The sequence below is a fragment of the Oncorhynchus keta genome, chromosome 17, assembly GCF_023373465.1.
Source record: "Oncorhynchus keta strain PuntledgeMale-10-30-2019 chromosome 17, Oket_V2, whole genome shotgun sequence".
In the NCBI taxonomy this organism is placed as follows: Eukaryota; Metazoa; Chordata; class Actinopteri; order Salmoniformes; family Salmonidae; genus Oncorhynchus; species Oncorhynchus keta.
Window position 1 is genome coordinate 14,472,063 of NC_068437.1, and position 24,469 is coordinate 14,496,531.

General features: G+C 42.6%; 1 protein-coding gene across 2 annotated transcripts; it reads left to right on the forward strand.

Moving 5' to 3' along the window:
* The first annotated feature begins 1,746 nt into the window (after positions 1–1,746).
* On the forward strand, positions 1,747–12,291 carry LOC118396475 (synaptotagmin-1-like). Of its 2 annotated transcripts, XM_035790710.2 has the most exons (8): positions 1,747–1,828; positions 3,986–4,155; positions 5,862–5,948; positions 6,935–7,102; positions 7,238–7,405; positions 7,591–7,708; positions 8,008–8,141; positions 11,046–12,291. In XM_035790710.2, coding segments are annotated over exons 1-8 (1,086 nt in total). In that variant the 5' UTR covers positions 1,747–1,827; the 3' UTR covers positions 11,286–12,291. The 2 variants fall into 2 exon arrangements, with proteins under 2 accessions (XP_035646603.1, XP_035646604.1); XM_035790711.2 differs by lacking the exon at positions 5,862–5,948.
* The last annotated feature ends 12,178 nt before the right edge of the window (positions 12,292–24,469 follow it).

Here is a 24,469-nt window from a genome sequence, read left to right on the forward strand (position 1 = left end):
TGCGGCTAAAGGCTATCAAAACTGGTCGCCTAGAGCGTTGGGGGCAGAGGATAAGAGGAGCAGGTTTCTGGGCATGGTAGAATATATTCAGGGCATAATGCGCAGACAGGGGTATGGTGGGGTGCGGGTACAGCGGAGGTAAGCCCAGGCACTGGGTGATGATGAGAGAGGTTGTATCTCTGGACATGCTGGTTGTAATGGGTGAGGTCACCGCATGTGTGGGGGGTGGGACAAAGGAGGTAACAGGGGTATGCAGAGTGGATCTAGGGGCTCCATTGTGAACTAAAACAATGATAACTAACCTGAACAACAGTATACAAGGCATATTGACATTTGGGAGAGACATACAGCGAGGCATACAGTAATCACAGGTGTTGAATTGGGAAAGCTAGCTAAAAACAGTAGGCGAGGCTAATCAGCTAGCACAACAAACAGCAGGTAAAATGGCGTTGACTAGGCAACTGGGCCGACAGATAAACAAACAAGCAGAATGGGGTACCGTGATTAATGGACAGTCCAGCGTCGTCAGCTATGTAGCCAAGAAATCAGTGTCCAGGGGCAGCGGTGGATGGGCAGGAAGCTGGGCTGGCGAGTGTTATCCAGGTTTTTTTTTATTTTTTTTTATTTTATTTATTTTTAAACTAACAATGACTAAATAGCTTGTAGCTAGTTAGCTGGTTAGCGTCTGGAGGTTCTTGAGTGTGTCATAAAAATAAATCAAAATTAAAAGTGATAGCGAATCCGTATCACAGTGGGTGAGGCAGGTTTCCGGAAGGTATAAACAAATAAAAATCAAAGAGAGAGAAAGTAAATGGGTTCAGAAGTGTTTGGGATGAGGTGAGTCAGATGGTTAGCAGGCCTGTGCTAACAAGCTAACAGTTCAGTAGGCCGGGCTAGACAAGCTAGCCGTTAGCAGGCCGAATAGCAAGTAGGGAGATAGCGAGGGCTAGAGAGCTAACCTTTGGGGGACGTCGCGATGGGGTGAGTCTGTTTATTCCTCTTCTTGCGGTGGCATCGACAGACCGGTCGTGGGCCCGGGTAATTGTAGCCCAGGATTATGCTACAGGAGCTCTGGTGAGCTGGAGACACAGCGTTTCAGAAAGCTCGCGGGCCTTGGCCAGCAGATGGATCTTTGGCGATGTCGCAACGAAAAAGCCTGTTGAGACCACCTCGGACGATTATGTCGGCGGACCAGTCGTGATGGATCGGCGGCGCTCCGTGTCGGCAGTAAAGGGTCCAGGCCAATTGGCAAAAGAGGTATCGTTGGGCCTCTTCGGCTAGTCGGGAGATGGGCTTAGCTCAAGGCTAACTGTAGCTTGTTTTGGGCCAGAGACGTTGGCCAGGAGTAGCCACTCGGAATTGCAGCTAGCTAGTTGCGATGATCCGGTGTAAAGGTTCAGAGCTTGCGGTAGGAATCCGGAATATGGCTGAAGATTGAGTACTTAAACACTACAGAAAGATATGTTTAAACCAGAATACACAGCTTATTGTGTTGTTTAATACTAGTAATTGGAACAATATTAAAGGCTACAGCCTAACTAAGTTGGCCTTTATCTACTTAGCAATGAACTATGCAAAATGCATAATGGTATAATATTTATCTTCCCCATGTGATCACGTCTTCTTCTCACTGATCAACACTTCATACAGAACGTTTATGGGCTGGTCCAGCCACTTTCAGACTTTCAGGGCAAAGTGACTTCCTTCCCCTCATTTGTTGTTATCCTGTAACTCCCTTTTGCTGGAGAACTGCATGGATGAAGGATAGAGTAATACAGTCTTCAAGTAGGCTACGGTAATAAGGGTACAAACTGCACTGGTCCTGAAAGTGAGTGTTAACTCTGTGCTTACATATTCCTTTTCCTATATTGTAAAACTTGATTCTGTCAGAATATAGGTATCTTTTGATAATGTGTTTTTTGGGGATATTGTATGGTTGTTGGTTGTGTTCATGGGAACAAAGACTCAAGCTATTGTGGTACTTTGTCTTTCCACTTTTGTTCTAACGCTCAAATAATGTGAACTGTATTTACTGCACTGCAAATTCTCCAGGGTTAAATAAACACTGAGAGTATTACATTTAACACTTTTCCAGTGTCTATACGGGTCCACACTTTTCAGTGTTAAATTAACACACTGTTTAGTTTAAAGCCTTATTTGCATATTTCCCAAAGTGCTTTTCAATTAATTGTAGAGTTACCACCCGTGACTGTATTGCTTACTGAAGGAGGCATGTTTGCTGCATTCATTCAGTTTCAGTTGTGTGGACTTCACCAAGTAAAATCCTAAGTAAATATGTTATCATTAAAATGTAATTCCTTAAAACAATATAATATGTATTTCATAAGGCCTTATTTTGAGGGCCTAATTTTAACCTAGTTTTAACCTCAAACTCATGGTTTACAGGCCACATCGGGTCTGAAAGTCACATTATGCTGGCCAGTGTGGGGTATCCAACATTTAGAATTTTTATTTACCCGCAACCTGCATTCAGAATGATTGCCAGGGTCAGGAAGACTAAGATATGAGACTACCTAAAGCATCTAAACTGGAACAACCATTTTAGTAATGGTGCAATAAATTAAGTAGCACATTGGTTTATCAATCAATCTATGTCCCTGCAAAAACATAGATATTGAAACAAACAATTCGAAAAATCAACCCACAAAAGAGCATTCTGGGATATATGATACTGATGGGTGTGGTTTTGGTTCAACACTGGTTGTTAACACCAACATGGGGGTTAACACCAATGAGTGTTAATTTAAAACTTACATAGTTAATTTAACTCCTGAATCAAATCTAGAAATGTTACACTGAAAAATCAACACTAGGTAATACTGGCCAATTTGCCATGTACATGTAAAGAAAAGTAATTCCCTGTGCTATGGCCATTTTGTCTCACATAATGTTATCAGGGTGTGCAGCACACCCTCTTTTGATTGGCTACTGCCTGTGTGGAGCTGTCAGCACTCAACTCTGCAGTTGTTTAACAATGGTTATGGCTAAGTATCCGCTCTCTGTCACGGCAACCAAGTTTTTGCAAGCAGAGGCACAATGTTTTTAAAGAATGGATGTTAAGAAAGAATGGGTGGGGGCTTAACTTGAGTTTGAAAATAGTTTCAACATCAAAGCTATGAAAATGATTAGTGCTTTATGTCACCAGAAGAGGCTGCTGTGGAGCAACAGTACAGTAGCTGTGTTAAAGTAGCAGTTGCTGTCAGCAGACACAGTAACAACCTGAGCTATGAATTACCCAAATTGCTTTTCCTCATAGCCTGTTTTTGCTCTTTCCTCTTGATTCTAGGTCTCAGCTATTCACCCTATACATATACCATGTTTCCTTAAACCCCATTAGCAAACGGCAAAATAACCCCTACCGCGACTTAATAACAAAGCTACTGCCAGCCCCACTAACGCCGCTGCTGCACAAGATTCACTGTAAGTAACCACCTAACTGCCCACACCTCTTCCACCACTCCCCCACCCCCACCACATCTCTCCCTCCATCTATCTTTCCACCCCCTCTCTTCTTCTGACACTCCCCCTCCACACACACTCTGTCATGAGTGGTCACCCCTACACTGCCCCCCATCTGTCCCACTTTCAACAGACATAGCCGAGTAGAGCAGCCTGCCTGCCTGGGCACCTGTTTCTATGTGACATATCTAATTCCAAATTCCACTTCAAGCGCACATTTTTTAGCTCTCAATTTTCACTTGTTATATACGTTCATATCTCCTGCTGGCTGTGCTCTTTGCTGCATGATTCAGATGTGTGAGACGACTTGACTACACTGACTCCCAGGACTTGGCAGCTAGGGGCTGCTGCTGTCAAATAAATGCAGGCAAATGTTTTCAAAAAGCTCTCCATTTCAACTTGTTACAAGTTGATCTCTCCTTAATCTTTCTGGCTGTGCTCTTGCCTCATGGTTCAGAAGTGTGTCATAATGAGACAAACTGCTGTCTTTTTCTATCTCACGCAGTGCCAAGATGGGCCATTTACACCATCTTTGCCGTCATCGTCTTGCTGTTTTTGGTGTGTATTATTTGGGTCTTTGTGAAATACTGCTGCAAGAGCAAGAAAAAGAGAAAGAACAACCCAGACCATCAGATCAATCTACAAGGGGCGACTGGTTCCACGACTACATCGCTAGTAAGTAAAGGTAGTAGTAGTAGTACTAGCTTGGTGTTCGTGGGATAACTCAGAGCGTCTGCTCCATTCTATCCATTTCTTCTTGCTTGGATTGGTCGCCGTTGTGGAGGAGTGAAGTAGAGGTGTAGCATTAGCTCCCTATGTACAGTACCAGTCAAAAGTTCTACTCATTCAAGAGTTTCTCTTTATTCTTTTCACTATTTTCTACATTGTAGAATAATAGTGAAGGCTTCAAAACTATGAAATAACACATATGGAATCATGTAGTATCCAAAAAAGTATTAAACAAATCAAAATACTGTATTTTAGATTCTTCAAAGTATCCACCCTTTGCCTTGATGACAGCTTTGCACACTCTTGGCATTCTCTCAGACAGCTTCATGAGGAATGCTTTTTCAACCGTCTTGAAGGAGTTCCCACATATGCTGCACACTTCTTGGCTGCTTTTCCTTCATTCTGTGGTCCAACTCATCCTAAAGCAATTGGGTTGAGGTTGGGTGATTGTGGAGACCAGGGCATCTGATGCTACACCATCACTCTCCTTCTTGGTCAAATAGCCCTTACACAGCCTGTATGTGTGGTTTAGGTCATTGTCCTGTTGAAAACAAACAATAGTCCCACTAAGCGCAAACCAGATAGGATGGTGTATCGCTGCAGAATGCTGTGGTAGCCATGCTGGTTAAGTGTGCATTGAATTCTAAATAAATCACAGACAGTGTCACCAACAAAGCACCTCCTCCTCCATGCTTCACGGTGGGAACCACACTTGCGGATATTATCCAAAAATCTCAAATTTAGATTTATCAGACCAAAGGACAGATTTCCACCGGTCTAATGTCCATTGTTCGTGCTTATTGGCCTAAGCAAGTCTCTTCTTCTTATTGGTGTCCTTTAGTAGTGGTTCCTTTGCAGCAATTCGATCATGAAGGCCTGATTCACTCAGTCTCCTTTGAACAGTTGATGTTGAGATGTGAATGTTACTTGAACTCTGTGAAGTAAGGGCTGCAATCTGAGGCGGAGTTAACTCTAATTAACTTATCCTCTGCAGCAGAGGTAACTCTGAGTCTTTCTTTCCTGTGGCGGTCCTCATGAGAGCCAGTTTCATCATAGTGCTTGACGGTCTTTGCGACTGACTTTCATGTCTTAAAATAATGATAGACTGTCGTTTTTCTTTGTTTAGTTGAGCTGCTCTTGCCATAATATGGACTTGGTCTTTTACCAAATAGGGCAATCTTCTGTACACCACCCCTACCTTGTCACAACACAACTGATTGGCTCAAATGCATTAAGACGGAAAGAAATTCCACAAATTCCCATTAAAAAGGCGCACCAATTAATTGAAATGCATTCCAGGTAACTTCCTCATGAAGCTGGTTGAGAGAATGCCAATAGTGTGCTAAGCTGTCATCAAGGCAAAGGGTGGCTACTTTGAAGGTCAAATATAAAATATATTTTGATTTGTTCAAGTCTTACTGCATGATTTTGCTTACTACATTATTCCCTATGTGTTATTTCATAGTTTTGATGTCTTCACTTTTATTCTACAATGTAGGAAACAGGACAAATAAAGAAAAACCCTTGAATGCGTAGGTGTATCCAAACTTTTGACTGGCAATGTATGTTGGGATGGGCCACTGCTTGAGGGATTGTGTAGCCGATGAATGTGATTGGCTGGTTCGAGCTATGACAGTGTTCTTGATGGGCAGGTTCAACCTGCCTCGGATGATGCAAACTACGGCTCAGCTAAAAACCGTGGAAGACTACTCTACTCTCTGGAATACAAGGCACAAGAGGTTAGTTAGTCTTTTGAACTTGTAACGTTATCAAAACACCCTAGCCACCACAAGCCAACATCTCATTCCAAAATCATGGGCAATAATTTGGACTTCGTCCCCACTTTTCTGCTATAACAGCCTTTGCTCTTCTGGGAAGGCTTTCCACTAGATGTTGGAACATTGCTGCGGGAACTTGCTTCCATTCAGCCACAAGCGCAATTAGTGAGGTCAGTCACTGATGTTGGGAGATAGGCCTGGCTTGCAGAGAACGCGTTCTCGCAGAGAATCAACGCTTGGCATTGCTCATCGTGATCTTAGGCTTGTGTGCGGCTTCTTTGCCATGGAAACCCATTTCATGAAGCTCCCGAATAACAGTTAATGTGCTGACATTGCTTCCAGAAGCAGTTTGGAAGTCGGTAGTGAGTGTTGCAAACGAGGACAGACGATTTTTAAACGCTTCAGCACTCAGCATTCCCGTTCTATGAGCTTGTGTGGCCTACCACTTCAACGGCTGACCCCGTTGTTGCTCCTAGAGGTTTCCACTTTACAATAACAGTATTTACAATGGACCGGGGCAGCCTTAACAGGGCAGACATTTGATGAACTGGCTTGTTGGAAAGGTAGCATCCTATGACAGTGCCACATTGAAAGTCACTGAGCTCTACAATAAGGCCATTTTACTGCAAATGTTTGTCTATGGAGATTGCATGGCTGTGTGTTAGATTTTATACACCTGTCAGCAACGAGTGTGGCTGAAATAGCCGAGTCCACTAATTTGAAGGGGTTTCCACATACTTTTTTATATACAGTATATTGTATGAATTATTACACATTACAAGACAGAAATGTCTGATTTTTCAAAATGTCACTGAAGTATACTTCAGTGTGCCTTTATGTTTATACCATACAGCAATTGGAATTACAGTGATCTTGCATGTGTGTGTGGCCCATGTGTGTCTTCCCCTACTGTCTTTGACTCTCCTGCCATCACTCATCCCGTGCAGCTGACAGTGGGGATTAAACAGGCTACAGCACTGCCAGCTATGGACCTGGGAGGCACCTCTGACCCCTATGTTAAAGTCTACATCACCCCCAACAAGTCAAAGACATTCGAGACTAAGGTCTACAGGAAAACCCTTAACCCCATTTTCAATGAACACTTCACATTTGAGGTATTAGATTGATATTCCTATTGTATGTTTTATATGTTTAAGAGCTTTTTAGCCAGGCTATTGTTTCATACACAATGTTAGTGAGTCTGTGTCTCTGCCCCACTCTTCAACCTCATCTGACTGTCTTGTGTCCAGATTGACAAAGCTGAGCTCAATGAGTCCACCCTAGTCATGAAGGTGTTCGACTTCGATAGGTTCTCCAAACATGACATCATCGGGGAGCTGAGGTTGCAGCTCGGAACCATCGACTGGAATCATGTGATCGAGGAGTGGAAAAACCTTAGTGAACCCTCCAAGTCTGAGGTTAGGATGTGACTTGATTTTTGGACCGGTCATAATGCTGATACAAGAACAGGAAGCAAGATGTGTAATTGTAGTCTACCTCTTTAGTCTACCTCTACCTAATTTTCCTTGAGATAATATTGGCTTACATACTGTATTTCCACCTGGTTGTTCATGTCGTTTCTGGTTACCTTCTGTGATTACAGGATATCATTCTGGGGGAAATCTGCTTCTCATTGCGTTACGTCCCGACCACCAGCAAACTGACTGTTGTCATCCTGGAAGCCAAGAACCTAAAGAGTATGGATTTAGGGAGCTCATCAGGTAGGTCCAAGCCCTGGCTCTCTGAGAGGAAGACCGAATGGTTGTTTTTGTGAAGAGTTATGATTAGCCTGGAATCCAGACCGGTTTTGTGCTGAAATTCCACTCCTTGTACTAATCGTCACATGCCAAACATATAACATGGAGTAACAAGGAGTGGACTGTTACAAAACAGGTCTGGATTCCAGGCTAAATTATGAATATTACAAATAATACTACAGGATTATTGTGGCCAGTTTCGATTATTACAAATAATACTGGATGCTCAAACTACATTCTACTGTCATTCATGTACACTGTAGATCCCTATGTAAAAGTACAGCTAGCTCTGGACAAGAAGAAGTGGAAGAGAAAGAAGACATCTGTTAAAAAGTGCACACAAAATCCCTACTTCAACGAATCTTTTACATTTGTGGTGTCATTTGAACAAATTCAAGTAAGTATGATCGTACCTCAGGATATGGCTAAGATGAGGCATTTTTGGCTCTCATTTATATGGTAATTTATGGTATTATCAACAGTTATATACTCAGAAACGTTTACCGAAGCATACTGTAAATGATGGTGCATTGTGGGAATGTTATAGGCTGGGATATAACTGCTGTATTTAGAATGGAATTCCATTCCACCCCATAGAATACAGTACTCTACTGGACCTTTGGGGGGTCAAAAACCTTTTGACCACTAGTGGGTGCATGGTATTGCTGTTTCTGACTCATTATTCTATTTTGAGTTGTGCCTTGTAAGAGGCTAACCTCTTGCACCCATGAGTGAGAATGCTGTACCAATTCAGCTGATATGTGGTTATGGTGCCCCATCAATTTAAAATGTCTAGGGGTCAGGTTGGAGTTGCAGCAAGTCTTAAACCTTAAAAAGGGGCTGAACTTCCTGTTTGAGCCTCGGTTTCAATTCTCCTCATTATGTAATTTGACTGAGAACGAGATTTGTGTCTTGGAGGAGTGCTTTGATATGTGTATCTCTGATGTGGGTATCTCGTGAGAAGCGTCTGTTCTTTCACTCTGCAAAACAGTGCACAGTTACAGTCACTCACATTTCCAGATAACTTGAAACAGTTTAACCAGGTCTTGTGTTTGGAAGTAGCCTAGACTAGCTAGCAAACTAGCCAACTTCTTTAGCCGGCTGGTGTGCGACCTATGGAAAAATTGGTTTGACTTTGGATTGCCTATCTGTGGGGATAGTTGACTGATCGTCCCTAACACAGGAGGTTGGTGGTACCTTAAATGGGGAGGACGGGCTCATAGTAATGGCTGGAATGGAGTCAATGGAATGGTATCGAATTCATCAAACACATGGTTTCCATGTGTTTGATACCATTCCCTTCACTACATTCCAGCCATTATTATGAGCAGTCCTCCCATCAACAGCCTCCTGTGGTCCCTAACTTACCCATAGGGATATTGAATGTCAAACCAAATTGACCATGGGCATTCATGATCGGGACTGGTGCAGCTGCGCTCCGAATTGACGATTACAGCGCTGCCAGCTGTGGGCATGTGGGCACGATTGAAATAAATTAAACCCAAGGAAAACACCACTGAATAGCGTAAAGTGACATTGAGTTTTTCCTGTCGTAACACATCGTGGTTTGACAGGTACCCCTCATTCCGTGACATACACTTTTTTTTCTAATTATCTCACAAATCTGTATTTTAGACGATACTGACTTTATGACCAAAATTATCCTATTTATACTTTGTGGTCTATTTTGACAGTAGAATAAATGTTTCGGACTAATATCGATGCCACATAGGCCGTTGTTGCCTTCAGTTGCTCTTTAAGTGTTTGAGCATTTTGCCATTTCCTTTTGGTCCGTTTTGCAGTAACTGCCATTTCAGAAGCCTATAAAGGTCCAATCCATCTGTTTTTCTGTCAATATCAAATCATTTCTGAGTAACAATTGTGTACCTTACTGTGATTGTTAACAATTAAAATGGTTAAAAAAAGACACAACAATAGCTTCTTAGCAAATAGCAATTTCTCAAGCAAGAATTTTGCGAGAACTGTCTGGGAGTGGTCTGAGTGGGGAGTGGAAAACTGAAAACCAGCTGTTATTGGGGTTTGAGTGGGGAGGGGTTTGGAACTTTGTTTCTTATTGGTCTATTAACTAATTTACCACCTGGTGATGTCACTATGCAAGACAAAACTCCCTCCCACCAAAACAAGCAGAGATTTTCAGGTGGTCTTTTCAAACAGCTTTTACACTAAAAGGGCATCATCATAATTTTCACGATTTCACAGTATTATTCCAACCTAGTTAGAAAAACACAGAAAAAGTGTTTGACTGCACTGGACCTTTAAGGCCTCTAGAAGTACAAGTGATATAAAACACAAAAATGCATTAATATGCTGTAATGTTTAACACTTTACCTAGCAGCCAACCTGCTTGTACCAATCCCTTACAATTACAGTAAAATACTGTGAAATACAAACCCCTCCCTTCAAAGAATTTCCTCCATCCATTCATTCCTTCAGATTACGATTACTTTTTTCTACAGTAAAGTACAGTCAACTTTACAGTATTGTAACGTATGTCTATCACAGTACTTGGTTTGATTATTTATTTATAGTAGAGTAGGTGTACTGTAAATATAGAATTTTACTTGCCACTGAGCTGCCTGTAAATTACTGTCAAATTAGCAGCAACCCCTTTACAGTGCGATATAAACAAATACACTTTTAAAGAATATAACTTGCCTCGAGCTGAGTTCAACTGTTGTACCCCAATCAGAACTCAAAATACATTGAGTAAACAAAATATGAGTATTGAGTTTCACCCCCTTTTTCCCTCAGAACAGCCTCAATTCATCGGGGCGTTCCATAGGGATGCTGGCCCATGTTTACTCCAATGCTTCCCACACTTGTGTCAGGTTGGCTGGATGTCCTTTGGGTAGTGGACCATTCTTGATACACACGTGAAACTGTTTTAAAAAACCTAGCAGCATTGCACTTCTTTACACGCTTAAACCTGGATTCACCTGGTCAGTATATGTCACGGAAAGACCAGGTGTTGCTAATGTTTTGTACACAGTGTATAAGCTTGTTTTACTCCACAATTTGTAAACAATTTAATTGTAAACAAACACTGTATAGCATCAAAGCATGGTTAAACTATCATTTTGGTATAATGGATGGTCAGTCATTGCATCCATAGCTCTGTCTATAAATTTGAGAGTGGTTATATATATTCAACCCCATTCCTCAGCTGTTAACCAAAACCAATATTGTTTGTACTGCAGATTGCCCCTTTAAACAGAAAGGTGATGGGACCTCCTCTGTAGTACAGTTTGCAGTGACTGTTGTCTGCAATTGCTCCCTCCAGAGGCTTCAGCTGGTGATTTCCGTGTGGGACCATGACAAGTTTACCAGGAACGATGCTATTGGGAAGATCTTCCTGGGTTGTGATGCTACAGGGAACCAGCAGAGGCACTGGGCAGACATGCTGTCCAACCCCCGTAAGCCTGTGGCCCAGTGGCACAACCTGTTTTCCAGTGAACAGGTGGACTCCATTCTCGAACTCAAACACTCAGTCAGGATCCCCTTCATTAATAAGAACTTTTGAGAAAACTTAGACTTGCTCCAGCAACTATGGGAAGAGGCTAGAAATAACCACTTCCGCCCTCTACTTCACTTAGCTAATAGCAGCTTGGAGGCTCGAGCACTTTTAAATGCTGATAAAATATTCCAATATGCATGCTGGACATCCGGATTTAAATAGTTGCAATTTTTATAGACATGTTATGAAATACATACGTGATAGGTCCAGTTAAGAATAGGAAAATAATCTATCTATTTTCTATGTAGCCCATTGTTTATTGGTTTTATACTCAAGTTGAATATAGCATTACAGTCAAACCTAAATGTTACACAGACAGTATGACTAGCATACAAAAAGACTCCATGGCCTGGGAGAGCATACTGTAGGCCCACCCACTTGGGAGCGAGGCACACACACTGGGAAGTCAGGCCCAGCCAATCAGATTGCGTTTTTCCCAACAAAAGGGCTTTATTATTCATCAGCTGTCCTGGTGGCTGGTCTCCGATGATCCCTCAGGTAAAGAAGAAAAAATGTATGGAGGTCCTGGGCTGGTGCGTTACACGTGGTCTGCGGTTGTGAGGCCAGTTGAATGTACCCCCAAATCTTTGAAAACAACGTTGGAGGGGACTTTACATAAAATTCTCTGGCAACAACTCTGGTGGACATTCCTGCAGTCAGCATGCCAATTGCACGCTCCCTCAAAGTTTGTGGCATTGTGTTGTGTGACAAAACTGCACATTCTAGAATGGCCTTTTCTTGTCCCCAGCACAAGGTGCAGCTGTTTAATCAGCTTCTTGATATGCCACACTTGTCAGGTAGATGGATTATCTTGGCAAAGGAGAAATTATTACAAACCGGGATGTAAACACATGTGCACAAAATTTGAGAGAAGTAAGCTTTTTGTGCAGATGGAACATTTCTGGGATCTTTTATTTCAGCTCATGAAATAACGGACAAATGCTTTACATGTTGTATTTATACTCTTAATTGATGGAAATATGCAATAAATCCATGTATGGCTTCTCATTTCCACAACCGTCTAACTGACTGTGTCTGATTGAATTTCAGGTGATGATATCATGTGCCTTATCGTGGCTCAATTAGCCTGAGTTCAGCAGCCTCCTCTCTCCCAAGTGACACAGGGTTGGGGCAGTGGGAAATCAGGGAGCCACAGCAGTGTCAGCCTATAGGACCTTATGATACCTCATTAACAGGGATGAAAACAACAGATCAAGGGCTTGGAATCTCAGCCAGAGATGTTTTATAATGTTTCTACCGGCTTTGTCTCAGTGTCATCACTGGGATATTGCTTACAGCTCTCACCGGTGGTCTGGTGTAACACATTAAATGGTATGACAGAAGTAAATACATTTATTTTATCATTTGAGGGCATGTTGTCAGACATATCCTCAATACAAATAATATTCCAACACATTTTGCTAAATTGCAACAAATATGAAAACTTGGGTGTAACTCTGACGGTATTTTATTTGACCCTGATTGTCGTCACGGTAGGTTTCACAGAGTCGGACGGACAGTCGTAGTCGAAGAAGAAGCTATGACTTTAAGAGGAAATATAACTCAATAAGGATTTAAAGAAAATGTCCTCAATTTCCTAATTTTTTTTTATTGGAAATCAAATGGAATTTCCCCCGTTTCCATTTCAAATGTTTCGTTGGAAATCAAATAGATTTTTTTCTGAATCCTCTGAATGATTCTGGTGAATTGTTGCTACTTTCTGGAAAGAGATGAATGGATGACAAGTGTGTGTGAGTGCAGAACTGCAGATGAGTTCCCAGAACCTGAGTATGTAAGTGATCGAGCATCAGAGCCAAAACCAAAGCTCTGATCCTGTTTCTGATCCGCTCTGGCCCATCCATGTTCACGGTCCTTTAACACATGGCTTCCCGCTGGGTGACTTGGCCTGTGGTAAGCCTCCCAAGGCTGGGCACAGTTACATCAAAGAACCATGAAACCTCTGTTTTCTGATCGTGACTACGGGCCTAATCAATAAACCATGGATGGCATACTCCCTGGTAAAGTATCAGATACATCACATGACACCAAGAGCCATTTGACATGAGGCCTTTGAGGTCTTTGAAGTCTGTTTGTCGTTAATGTTTTCGTAACTGGCGTTGAATAATAGGCAGGGTGGAGAGAGAAAGGCCTTTTGGGGGGCAGGTGTCTTGACAACAGGCAGGTGGGGCCTTCCCTGTTCGTCTGGCGATGTTCTTATCGACGCACGTCATGCACCTGAAAATGAAGAGCCGAGGAGATTAAGGGGGCTCTTTGAAATGTAAAATATGCCCACCCATCCTGTGGATGCTGTGTGTCTGTCTCCATGCAATCATAAACGTCCAACACTGCACCAACACTTCGTTCACACCGACACCGCAAATGCCCTGGACATTTCACAACGGCACCTCAGTCATGATATTTGTCAGTAAATGTGCAGTATGACACAATGCTGATGGACTCTTCTGTCGTCAATACAATAAATACCTTTTGAGTTGACCTGTTGGTATCAAATACATCAAACACATGGTTTCCATTCCATTGACTCCGTTCCAGCCATTATTATGAGCCGTCCTCCACTGGTTTCAAGGACGTAATTACAACATCTGGCCTGTACTCTCTCCCTATCCCACACCCTATCGCTTGAGTTCCCTCTGTCCTCCATAGGCTATTATATCTATTATGTCTCCACGGGCTATGTGCTCAGCTCTTCGGTATACAGCAGGGTGACATCGTAGGACTAGCGTTTCCAGGATACCTGGAGTGCGGCTAAGCTGTCCAATTAAAGCGTGCCTTGAAATCATTGCCTCCTAAGTGAGTGATTGCTCTTAGTGAGGGTTTGCTTCTTGCAGATTTCAACCAGTGCATGATAAGAAGGATCTGTTGTCATTTCAGAGACGATGAGAGCGAATCCAACTCATTCATAGGCTTCCACTAGACACGGTGAGTGTTTAAACTTTTTTGAATGCGAATTAGGCATGCAACTGATTTAAGGAACAGATCTGTGATACTATGCTGTTCAATGGCCATTTAATGTAATGATATGCTCATCTGATTCTTGAATAAAATAAACATGCTATTAGCCTACTCTATCCTAATACAAAATATAAGGTTGTTTTATACCATATTTTTGTTATCTGAGGTCTTTAAAAACACACACATAGCTTCAAAATATGTTTAAAACAAATATCATGTCATTCTCATGGGCTGCCAGTCCCTTGCATCCATAGCCCCGTCTAAGAAATTGAGTTTGCCTAATTTCCCCAGCCCAGCAGATTTATACCAAACCAATTGGTTAAACTGGATTACTTTAGGCTGTTTAAAGTTTTATGTTTGATTATTTTATCAAATAATCATTTATTACATTTGGATACGTCTAATTCAGCCAATGTTGAGCTTCTTTTTTTAAAAAGTTTCCTCTCACGAGCTCTTCAAACCAGAATGTTGAATAAAATGATATTTTAATGTACTTGACTGGTTGTCCATGTGGTTGGTCCTTTTGGCGGTAGGAATGTGAGACATTATATCCACAGGAATGTAGAATTACATCAACTTTTCAAAGCACTGGTAGTGCTACGTGTTCAGATTTTCAGCATTCACAAGATAAAAATAAAAACTCATGCATACTTGCCGAGCTCGTGAACGTGTTTACATGTTCTATGCAAGCTTCAGGTGATTGAAATCTGAACGCACTAATTCCTGTGGATATAATGTCTCACATTTCTACCGGCAAAAAGGACCAACTGCATGGACAACCAGTAAAGAACATTAAAATATAATTTTATTCAACACTTTGGCTTGTAGAGGTCGTGAGAGGAAACGTTCCTGATTCAAATGCTAATTTCTGCCAGATGTAGAATTCAACATCGGGTATCCAGGCAACTGATGCTGCTGCTGCTCGTCTTTCATTTTATCTTTATGCGGGGAGGTAAGTTCTCTACAATGACAATGAATATATTTAGCCAGCTACCTAGACAATGTTGATTGATAGACACAGGGTTTCAGCTGTCATTATCAACACTGATATTGGATAGCTTTGGAAAATGTTGAGACCAATGTTGATCCTCAGCATTCTCTTTAGTTAATCTGTCTGTCTCTCTCACCAGGAGGCAGAAAATGGAAAACGTGGAAAAATGGAACAAAGGCCTAATGTCACCTAAGTTGTTTGATGGAAAAGTATTTCCCAAACAGAATGGAAAGACAGGTAGGTATTCTTCATGGATTGCACTAGGTCGCAAAAACACTCCTTCATTTGTAGGATTTTCAGCCATTACATTCGCCCACAATTGGCTACGTGTCAACTACAATTCCTATGCGGTTTTAACACTTAGAAATGTCAATAATCATCGCATATGCTGATATGCCCCTTATCTTTCATGTCAGTGAGAAAAATCTTTAAAATGAAAAAGATGCAGTAACTGTAGCAGTTTTGCACAGACCCACTTGATGAACAGCACTTCCTTCCCAGTTACTTGTTCAGAACATGCTAGAAAGCGGATTAGCACAGGTAGTGGCCTATCTCTTTCGTCCGTCTTAACTTCCGTAAACAAGCGCTGTAGCATGGAGATGTGGCCGTGTGGGAACACGAACCTTATAAAAGGTGTGTATCAATGTAACCTTTTGCTTTTTGAAAATGATTTCTCGCTGATATGAAAGAAAAGGTCCTTATGCTTCCAAAACCGTACCGCAAGCAATGCGTGTTAATGTTCAGACCTAGCATCGGGGCTCTTAACAATACTCCCCCGTACAGAAGACGTCTTTGTCCAATGACTCTTATGTGCAATGTAATGGAACTGAGTGTCATCATGATCAAGGGTTGCACTTGTAGTAATGTACACACATAATGTTGTTTAGCTAGTCATTGTGTATGAATGAATTGTAAATAACACAGATGGAACTGCAAAGATCAATGTTCCTTCATTCACAGGAATGGTTGCTAAGCATCTTCACAGCACATTCAGACTTCAACATAGTTTGCATACACAGTCCATCACTTGCTCAGAATATGCCACTGGTAAGAAAACATTTGACTTTTTTACCCTTTCTTATCCTGGTAATATTTCAATGTTGAATCCTGTTTGAGCTGCATCATAAATGTTGGGTTTTAGCCTTTAGTTTGATAACAATCTGTTTTACAACTATGTATTAGCTACAGCATATATAGTCCCTAATGTGTGTACAGCATAGCCATGCACATTTACATAGAAAGGACTCTGCCGATTGTCAGTGGGTTGGGTCCTTCAGCTCGTCGAAATTTGAGACAAAATATCCACCAAAAGTTTTATTAAACTGACTTCAAACCGTGGGTCTCTGTGTGTGGCAATCAAGATGTTTGCTCATGAACTAAGGCGTGTACACAAGACGGAAGTACATGCAGGCGTATCAGGGGAGAACGTAGCCACAGGAATTCAAAGCCGACCGCGGTACTGCAGGCCTTGTTAGCAGAAAACAGGGTCCCCCATTATAGTGCCTGGAAAGGTGGAAATCTTCATGGTCAATCTGTGTGTAATAAATCATTCGAAGACAACCATGGAACCAATAATTGCTTCTAATACACCAGATGTAAGTCCTTAAGTGTAGTTATTCTGCAATTACTGTGTCCAAAATACCACAGTCGACTTCAGTTACTGCACTTTTGCTGCAGTTTCAAAACTGCTATCATTTTTTGGAAGGGTTGTTTCAGACTGTATAAAAATGATTAGTACAGTATCAGTCTGATTTATTAGGCAACAGCACATCTCTAGGGTTCATGGGGTTCATAACTAATAACATTTGACACATCCCTTGTCCTTTGTAAATCAGGGATGTCTGTGTTAACAGAAATGTCAATGTTCACGCAGTGGTTAAGCTATAGATGAAATCATCAGAGTCGTCTTTTTGCATGTGAGATCCACTATGCTGTTGAGGCCTTTCTCGTAGTTTTTAAGAAACTGTGCAAAGTTACAGTAAACCTGGATGCCTTCCCTGTGTGTGTAATGCAGGCTCCTGTCCAAATTTGATGATGAGTAGGACTGAGCACCGTGAGCCTTGGCCTGTCCCCATGGCCTTTGCCCCCAAGTTGTCCCCAAGGGCCCACCGCCCCCTCTGCCTTTCCATCTCCTCAGACAGCAATGGCCGCTTCAAAGCTCTGGAGACCCAGGAGTGGAAGAACAACCTCAAAGCCCAGGTCTGTCTGTTAGGCCTACACATACTGGTGGATTTTCTCCTCAGTGACTGCCGTTAGCTATGTAGGTGGCTGTAGTACTTACATTGTAACACTTTAGGTCCACTATGCGCTTGGTGTTGCTTTGCCATCAGAGTTGTGTCAATGTGACGTTCTACGTGCTACACAGAGCGCACTGTTTTGAGAGCTGAGAGGAGCAGAGGCGAAGAGCTTCTTTATTCTATTTTTCCCTACTGTAATGTACCGTATTCATTGATTATTGCTTTGGTACAGTTTAGTGTGTACTTTAGCATGTAATTGTTGCTAGCGGTTGTACTAAATGATCCTCTAATTACGGAAGTTGCTTTTGTTTACAGCGTGAACATAGTCAATTTAGCTAGCAAGAGTTTATGCTAGCTACTAACTTCTTGACTTCATATACTGTATCTTAGTACAATAACCAGTGGTATAGGCGAGTCCATATACAACCAAAAATCAACTTTATTTCTCATTATTTAAATTCACAAGAAGACATAATGAATGTGTGTGTCAGTCATCCAAAATGTAACCTCTGCCATTTTTGAGCTTGGACGCCACCATTGGACATGACACAACCGAGCACAACACGGGCAGTAAAACAGCTTTCATTGATTTCAAAGGAAGCATTTCCTCAATGCCTGATGGCGATGCCGGACGCCCGATTGGCTATAAAGTAGCAGGGCTGTAACTGTACGTATGCTAACTGCATTCTATTGTTTTTGTTAATCTAGTATTTTAATGTATTGCTGACTTCCCAAAATGAATATCCTTAATATCCATGAGATTGTCACGTCATATGGTGTCGTATCGCACTTAAATGTAGAGTCCTGCATTGGGTCGGATTCCCACGGTTTCCCTCCAGTGACCTGGGTGGAAAAAACATTTTCTCAACCAGTGAGTCGGCTCGCAGTTAAGAACAATTATATTGTGGGTCGAACAATGTTTTAAATCAAGATAATAATTGATTTTAGAAACCCAGGAGCTTGTTGTGTTGCATTGTGTTGCAAATTATTTGGTGGGTAACAGCTCGGCTCTCTGAACAATTATATGTGGGTGGGTCGGGTTGCAGAGAAAAATATGTCCTGATGGGACTCGGAAGGGTTGGGGCTCGGAATTGATATGGACAGCGCGGGTGGGTGCAGCTCCAAAAAACCCATGCAGGACTCAGGATATCAGTGTGTTGTGTGTGTGTGTGTGTTTGATATCGTTTGCGTCTTCCTACAAATGGAGCAGGCCCACAGTGCAGGAGCAGCCGGCAGCACAGGCTCTCTGGAGAGGGACTCGTTTTTTTGTGCCTCTGGTTCCACCACGGCCTCCAGTTCTGGCCTGTCCAGCCCCGTGGAGAACCTCACCAAGATCACCAGTCGCTTCTCCCTATTCTTTCCTCCCTGGAACAGCAGCTCAGAGTTCGACTCCAACCCCCCCTCTGGTTCCGGCTCCAAGAAGCTGCGTAACTACAGCATTAGGGCGGCCACAGGTCCGGCCGGGGTAGGCATGGGGTCAGTGGGCAGGGTGGGTCCTCCAGACACCCCAGACATGCACAAACAGAATGGACAGGAACAATTCCAGTACTCTGTGCCCGTCATATCGAAAGTGACAGACTACATCTTCGTGGGCAACCTGAACACTGCGTACAATGGGCGCGTGCTGTGCCGCAACAACATCGACAGTATCATCGACATGAGCAGTCTGCCGGGGGACCCTGGCCCCAGCCTCTGCCTTATCCCCTGCACCTGCTCCCAGGGCGCCCGCCACAGCTGGTCCCGCCTCAAGGTGGACATCTGCGATGTGCCGGACGAGCTGGGCGAGGGCAGCACCACCCTGAAGCAGCGCTATTTCGAGGACATCAACGAATGCATCGAGGCCTCCAAGGAAAAAAGGAAACGTGTGCTGGTCCACTGTCGTGACGGGCACTCCCTGGCACCGACCTGTATCATCCAGTACCTCATGGTGAAACAGAATATGCATCTGATCGCTGCCTATGAGCTGCTGAGGGCCAAGTATCCTGTCAACATCAGGGAGTGTCACCAGAATGTGCTGGTGACCCTGGAGAGAGCTCTGCGGCCTGGAGGAGACGGGGACCCAGAGTGCTTCAAGCAGGCCATCTCAAGGAAAGTGGCTTGGACTTGACTGGACTCCCTCCCCCTCCTCTTCACTCCCTCCTCTCCCTGCAGTTCGGCCATCTTTATTTTTCAAATCTAATCGTGGCATTCAACGGATCATTTGTTATGGATTTTTTTTTAAAGGCAGCATTTCTTTCTGTCATTGTCAACTGGATATATTGATGTTGCACCTACTTGCGGAACATGCAAGTTGATGTAAACTCAGCAAAAAAAAGAAACATCTCTTTTTCAGGACCCTGTCTTTCAAAGATGATTTGTAAAAATCCAAATAACTTCACAGATCTTCATTGTAAAGGGTTTAAACACTCTTTCCCATGCTTGTTCAATGAACCATAAACAATTAATGAACATGCACCTGTGGAACAGTCGTTAAGACACTAACAGCTTACAGACGGTAGGCAATTAAGGTCACAGTTCTGAAAATTTAGGTCACTAAAGAGGCCGTTTTACTGACTCTGGAAAACACCAAAAGAAAGATGCCCAGGGTCCCTGCTCATCTGCATAAACGTGCCTTAGGCATGCTGCAAGGAGGCATGAGGATTGCAGATGTGGCCAGGGCAATAAATTGCAATGTCCGTACTGTGAGACGCCTAAGACAGCACTACAGGGAGACAGGACAGACAGCTGATTGTCCTCGCAGTGGCAGACCTCGTGTAACAACACCGGCACAGGATCGGTACATCCGAACATCATACCTGCGGGACAGGTACAGGATGGCAACAACAACTACCCGAGTTACACCAGGAACACACAATCCCTCCATCAGTGCTCAGACTGTCCGCAATAGGCTGCGAGAGGCTGGACTGAGGGCTTGTAGGCCTGTTGTAAGGCAGGTCCTCACCAGACATCACCGGCAACAGCGTCGCCTATGGGCACAAACCCAACGTCGCTGGACCAGACAGGACTGGCAAAAAGTTCATTCGCTGACGAGTCGCTATTTTGTCTCACCAGGGGTGATGGTTGGATTTGCGTTTATCGTGAAAGGAATGAGCGAGGCCTGTACTCTGGAGCAGGATCGATTTGGAGGTGGAGGGTCCGTCATGGTCTGGGGTGGTGTGTCACAGCATCATCGGACTGAGCTTGTTGTCATTGCAAGCAATCTCAACACTGTGCGTTACAGGGAAGATATCCTCCTCCCTCATGCGGTACCCTTCCTGCAGGCTCATCCTGACATGACCCTCCAGCATGACAATGCCACTAGCCATACTGCTTGTTCTGTGCATGATTTCCTGCAAGACAGGAATATCAGTGTTCTGCCATGGCCAGCGAAAAGCCCGGATCTCTATCCCGTTGAGCACGTCTGGGACCTGTTGGATCGGAGGATGAGGGCTAGGGCCATTCCCCCCAGAATTGTCCGGGTACTTGCAGGTGCTTTGGTGGAAGAGTGGGGTAACATCTCACAGCAAGAACTGGCAAATCTGGTGCAGTCCATGAGGAGGAGATGCACTGCCACCTCAGAGACTAACGGTTACTTTTGATTTTGACCCCCTCTTTGTTCAGGGAAACATTATTAAATTTCTGTTAGTCACACGTCTGTGGAACTTGTTCAGTATATGTCTCAGTTGTTGGATCTTGTTTTGTTCAAACAAACATTTACGCATGCTAAGCTTGCTGAAAATAAACGCAGTTGACAGTGAGAGGACATTTCTTTTTTTGCTGAGTTTATTTGCCCACTTATAACCCTTTGAATGTATTACTCAGTGATGTTTCTCAGAAGAGGAAAGAGATTAAATGTTTTACTGTATACAGGTGTTAAATATGGAGGAAAAATATGTTCTAGACCGTGTCTTCAATCTGAAGAAGCTCTGTGTCAGGTTGGTTTTATTGCGCCCGTGCCAGTTAGAAAGCCAGTGTCCCGGAGTCGCTTCTTCACTGATGACGTTGAGACTGTTGTTTTGTGGGTACTATTTAATGAAGCTGCTAGTTGAGGACTTGTGAGGTGCCTGTTTCTCAAACTATACACTCTAATGTACTTGTCCACTTGTTCAGTTGTGCACCAGAGCCTCCCACTCCTCCTTATATTCTGGTTAGAGCCAGTTTGAGTTGTTCTGTGGAGGGAGTAGTACACAGCATTGTATACGATCTTCAGTTGCTTGGCATTTTCTCACATGGAATAGCCTTCATTTCTCAGAACAAGAATACACTGACGAGTTTCAGAAGAAAGTCTTTGTTTCTGGCCATTTTGAGCCTGTGTTCGAACCCACAATGTTGATGCTCCAGGTAATCAACTAGTCTAAAGAAGGCCAGTTTTATAGCTTATTTAATCAGAACAACAGTTTCCAGCTGTGCTAACATAATTGCAAAGGTGTTTTCTAATGATCAATTAGCCTTTTAAAATGATAAACTTGGATTAGCTAACACAACGTGCCATTGGAACACAGGAGTGATGGTTGCTGATACTGGACCTCTGTACACCTATGTAGATATTCCATTTAAAAAATCTGCTGTTTCCAGCTGCAATAGTCATTTAAATCATTATCATGTCTACACTGTATTTCTGATCAATTTGCTGTTATTTTAATGGACAATTATTATTATTTTTCAACAACAAGGACATTTGTAAGTGACCTCAAACTTTTGAACGGTAGTGTACATGGGACTTTGCACATGGATACCGATTGTAGTTGTTGTAAATCCCTCCCTGCTATTTTCTCTGACAGAGATGTAGTATTAGAATGACTTATTTTCGTCGGCAGTGGTGGTAATACACTTTTGTTCTTTTGTGGCCCGTATGGGTGGAAGGATAGCTATCAGAGTACTGTACGGTGACACTTGCACGCAACAATAAAAGTTTTTTTATGCTATACAATGCTGTCTATTAATTGATGCTATCAATGTTTTAATTGGAATACATGATGTAATGAAATATGAAATAATACAGTTATGTAAATTGGTTATTTCTGTATTGCTGTAACTGTTTTGGACCCTTAACATATTTTTTAAGCGACCCTAGATGTGGTCATTGAACATTTTGTGCACTTCTGCACACCATATAATTTAGGCCATGATATACCTAGACAGGAAAATGCTATATTAAAAAAGAAACTGTTATTGAAGGTTAATTTGACCCTTGTGGTGAGTGTTTGGGTCGTCTCTCAACTTGTTTGGTTTTACAACTTGTTCTTAGGTGAACTGTATAATCATGGCCCAGAATGTTCTGACTGAACTGAATATAAAAACAGAATATGTGAAGAAATGTATTTCCTGTGTCATGTTTTTAAGAGTCAAATGTATTGGTAGGTCTAAATATAAAATAAATACCTGATACATTGTTGCCATTATGTATATTGTTTGACTGGATTATTCTGTATAGGCTTAAACAAAAACCTGAATGAGTTTTTGCTTGATAGTGTTCCAAGGAATGTTTTCATTTGTGCATTCCATAGCAAAACGTTTATGCAACAAAAAGGAGAGTTTCTTATCGGTTAAGGTAGTCCCTAACCATTTCGGTCCATTTTCTTCTGTTTGGTGTCTAGTGAATACAACCCAGTATTTACATAAGGCTCATTTCATCTAGGATTCCCCCATCAATATCAGTCGTGATGCAAGCAAATGCACACTCAGGGAAAAGGAATCCTAGGAAACGAGGAGAATAGGGGCTTCAAGTTCTGAGGTTCAGTATAAGGAAACTCTTATTCTGCTCTCTGAAGAGGAGAAATTAACACACTACACCCAATGCTTCAAAAGGAGCCAGGCAGCAGTTATCATGGGGCGATAATCAACTATAAATTCCACATTCATTTAGAAATTTAAAGAATGGCGCCAGAGGGGATGGCTGCGGTTTTACAGGTTCCAAACCAATTGTGCTATTTTGTGTGGTTTTTTTGCATTGTTTGTAACTTATTTTGTACATAATGTGATGCTATTGTCTATTATGACCAAAAAGAGCTTCTGTATATCAGAACAGCAATTACTGGACAAAGATTTTTTTCTTTAATGAGTCTGACGCAAAGGATATAATGCTGCTCCCAGACAAGGCCCAAATCCCTGTCATTCGCATGAAGAAAATAAGAAATACAGGGGCGCATATCAGGGTGCCTTGTGAGAATTAGTCGGCGAGTGGGTAACCCGCATTTACCATCCATTCTATTGGCCAACTTGCATTCACTGGAGAATAAACTGAGCTCCGTTCAAGACTATTCTATCAAAGGGACATTAAAAACTGTAATATCTTATGTTTCACCGAGTCGTGACAAAACAATGACACAGACAACATACAGTTGACTGGGTTTTCGGCAGGACAGCTACGTCTGGTAAGAAGAGGGGTGGGGTTGTGTCTATTTGTCAATAACAGCTCGTGCGCGATGTCTAATATTAAGGTAGTCTCGAGTTATTGCTCGTCTGAGGTAAAGTACCTCATGATACATTGTAGACCACACTATCTATCAAGACAATCTATATTTTTAGTCTATTTACCACTACAAACCGACCCTGGCACTAAGACTGCACTCAACGAGTCGTATAAGGCCATAAGTGAACAAGAAAATGCTCATCCAGAAGCAGCGCTCCTAGTGGCCGAGGACTTTAGTGCAGGCAAATTTAAATCTATTTTACCTCATTTCTACAAGCATGTCACGTGCAACCAGAGGAAAAACAACTCTAGACCACCTTTACTCCACACACAATGACGCTTAGGCTTTCCCTCTTCCTCCATTTGGTAAATGTGACCATAATTCTATCCTCTTAATTCCTACTTACAAGCAAAAACTAAAGCAGGAAGTACAAGTGACTCGCTCAATACGGAGGTGGTCAGAAGACGCAGACTCCACGCTACAGGACTATTTTGCTAGCACAGACTGGAATATGTACCGGGATTCATCCAATGGCATTGAGGAGTATACCACCTCAGTCTCCGGCTTCATTAATAAGTGCATCGACGACGTCGTCCC

What these genes read in the sequence shown, in the direction of transcription:
- LOC118396475 (XM_035790710.2), top strand. An exon ending in GTTCCACGACTACATCGCTA is followed by an intron (nt 4,156 to 5,861) that starts GTAAGTAAAGGT and finishes CTTGATGGGCAG; the next exon opens with GTTCAACCTGCCTCGGATGA. An exon ending in GTGAACCCTCCAAGTCTGAG is followed by an intron (nt 7,406 to 7,590) that starts GTTAGGATGTGA and finishes CTGTGATTACAG; the next exon opens with GATATCATTCTGGGGGAAAT.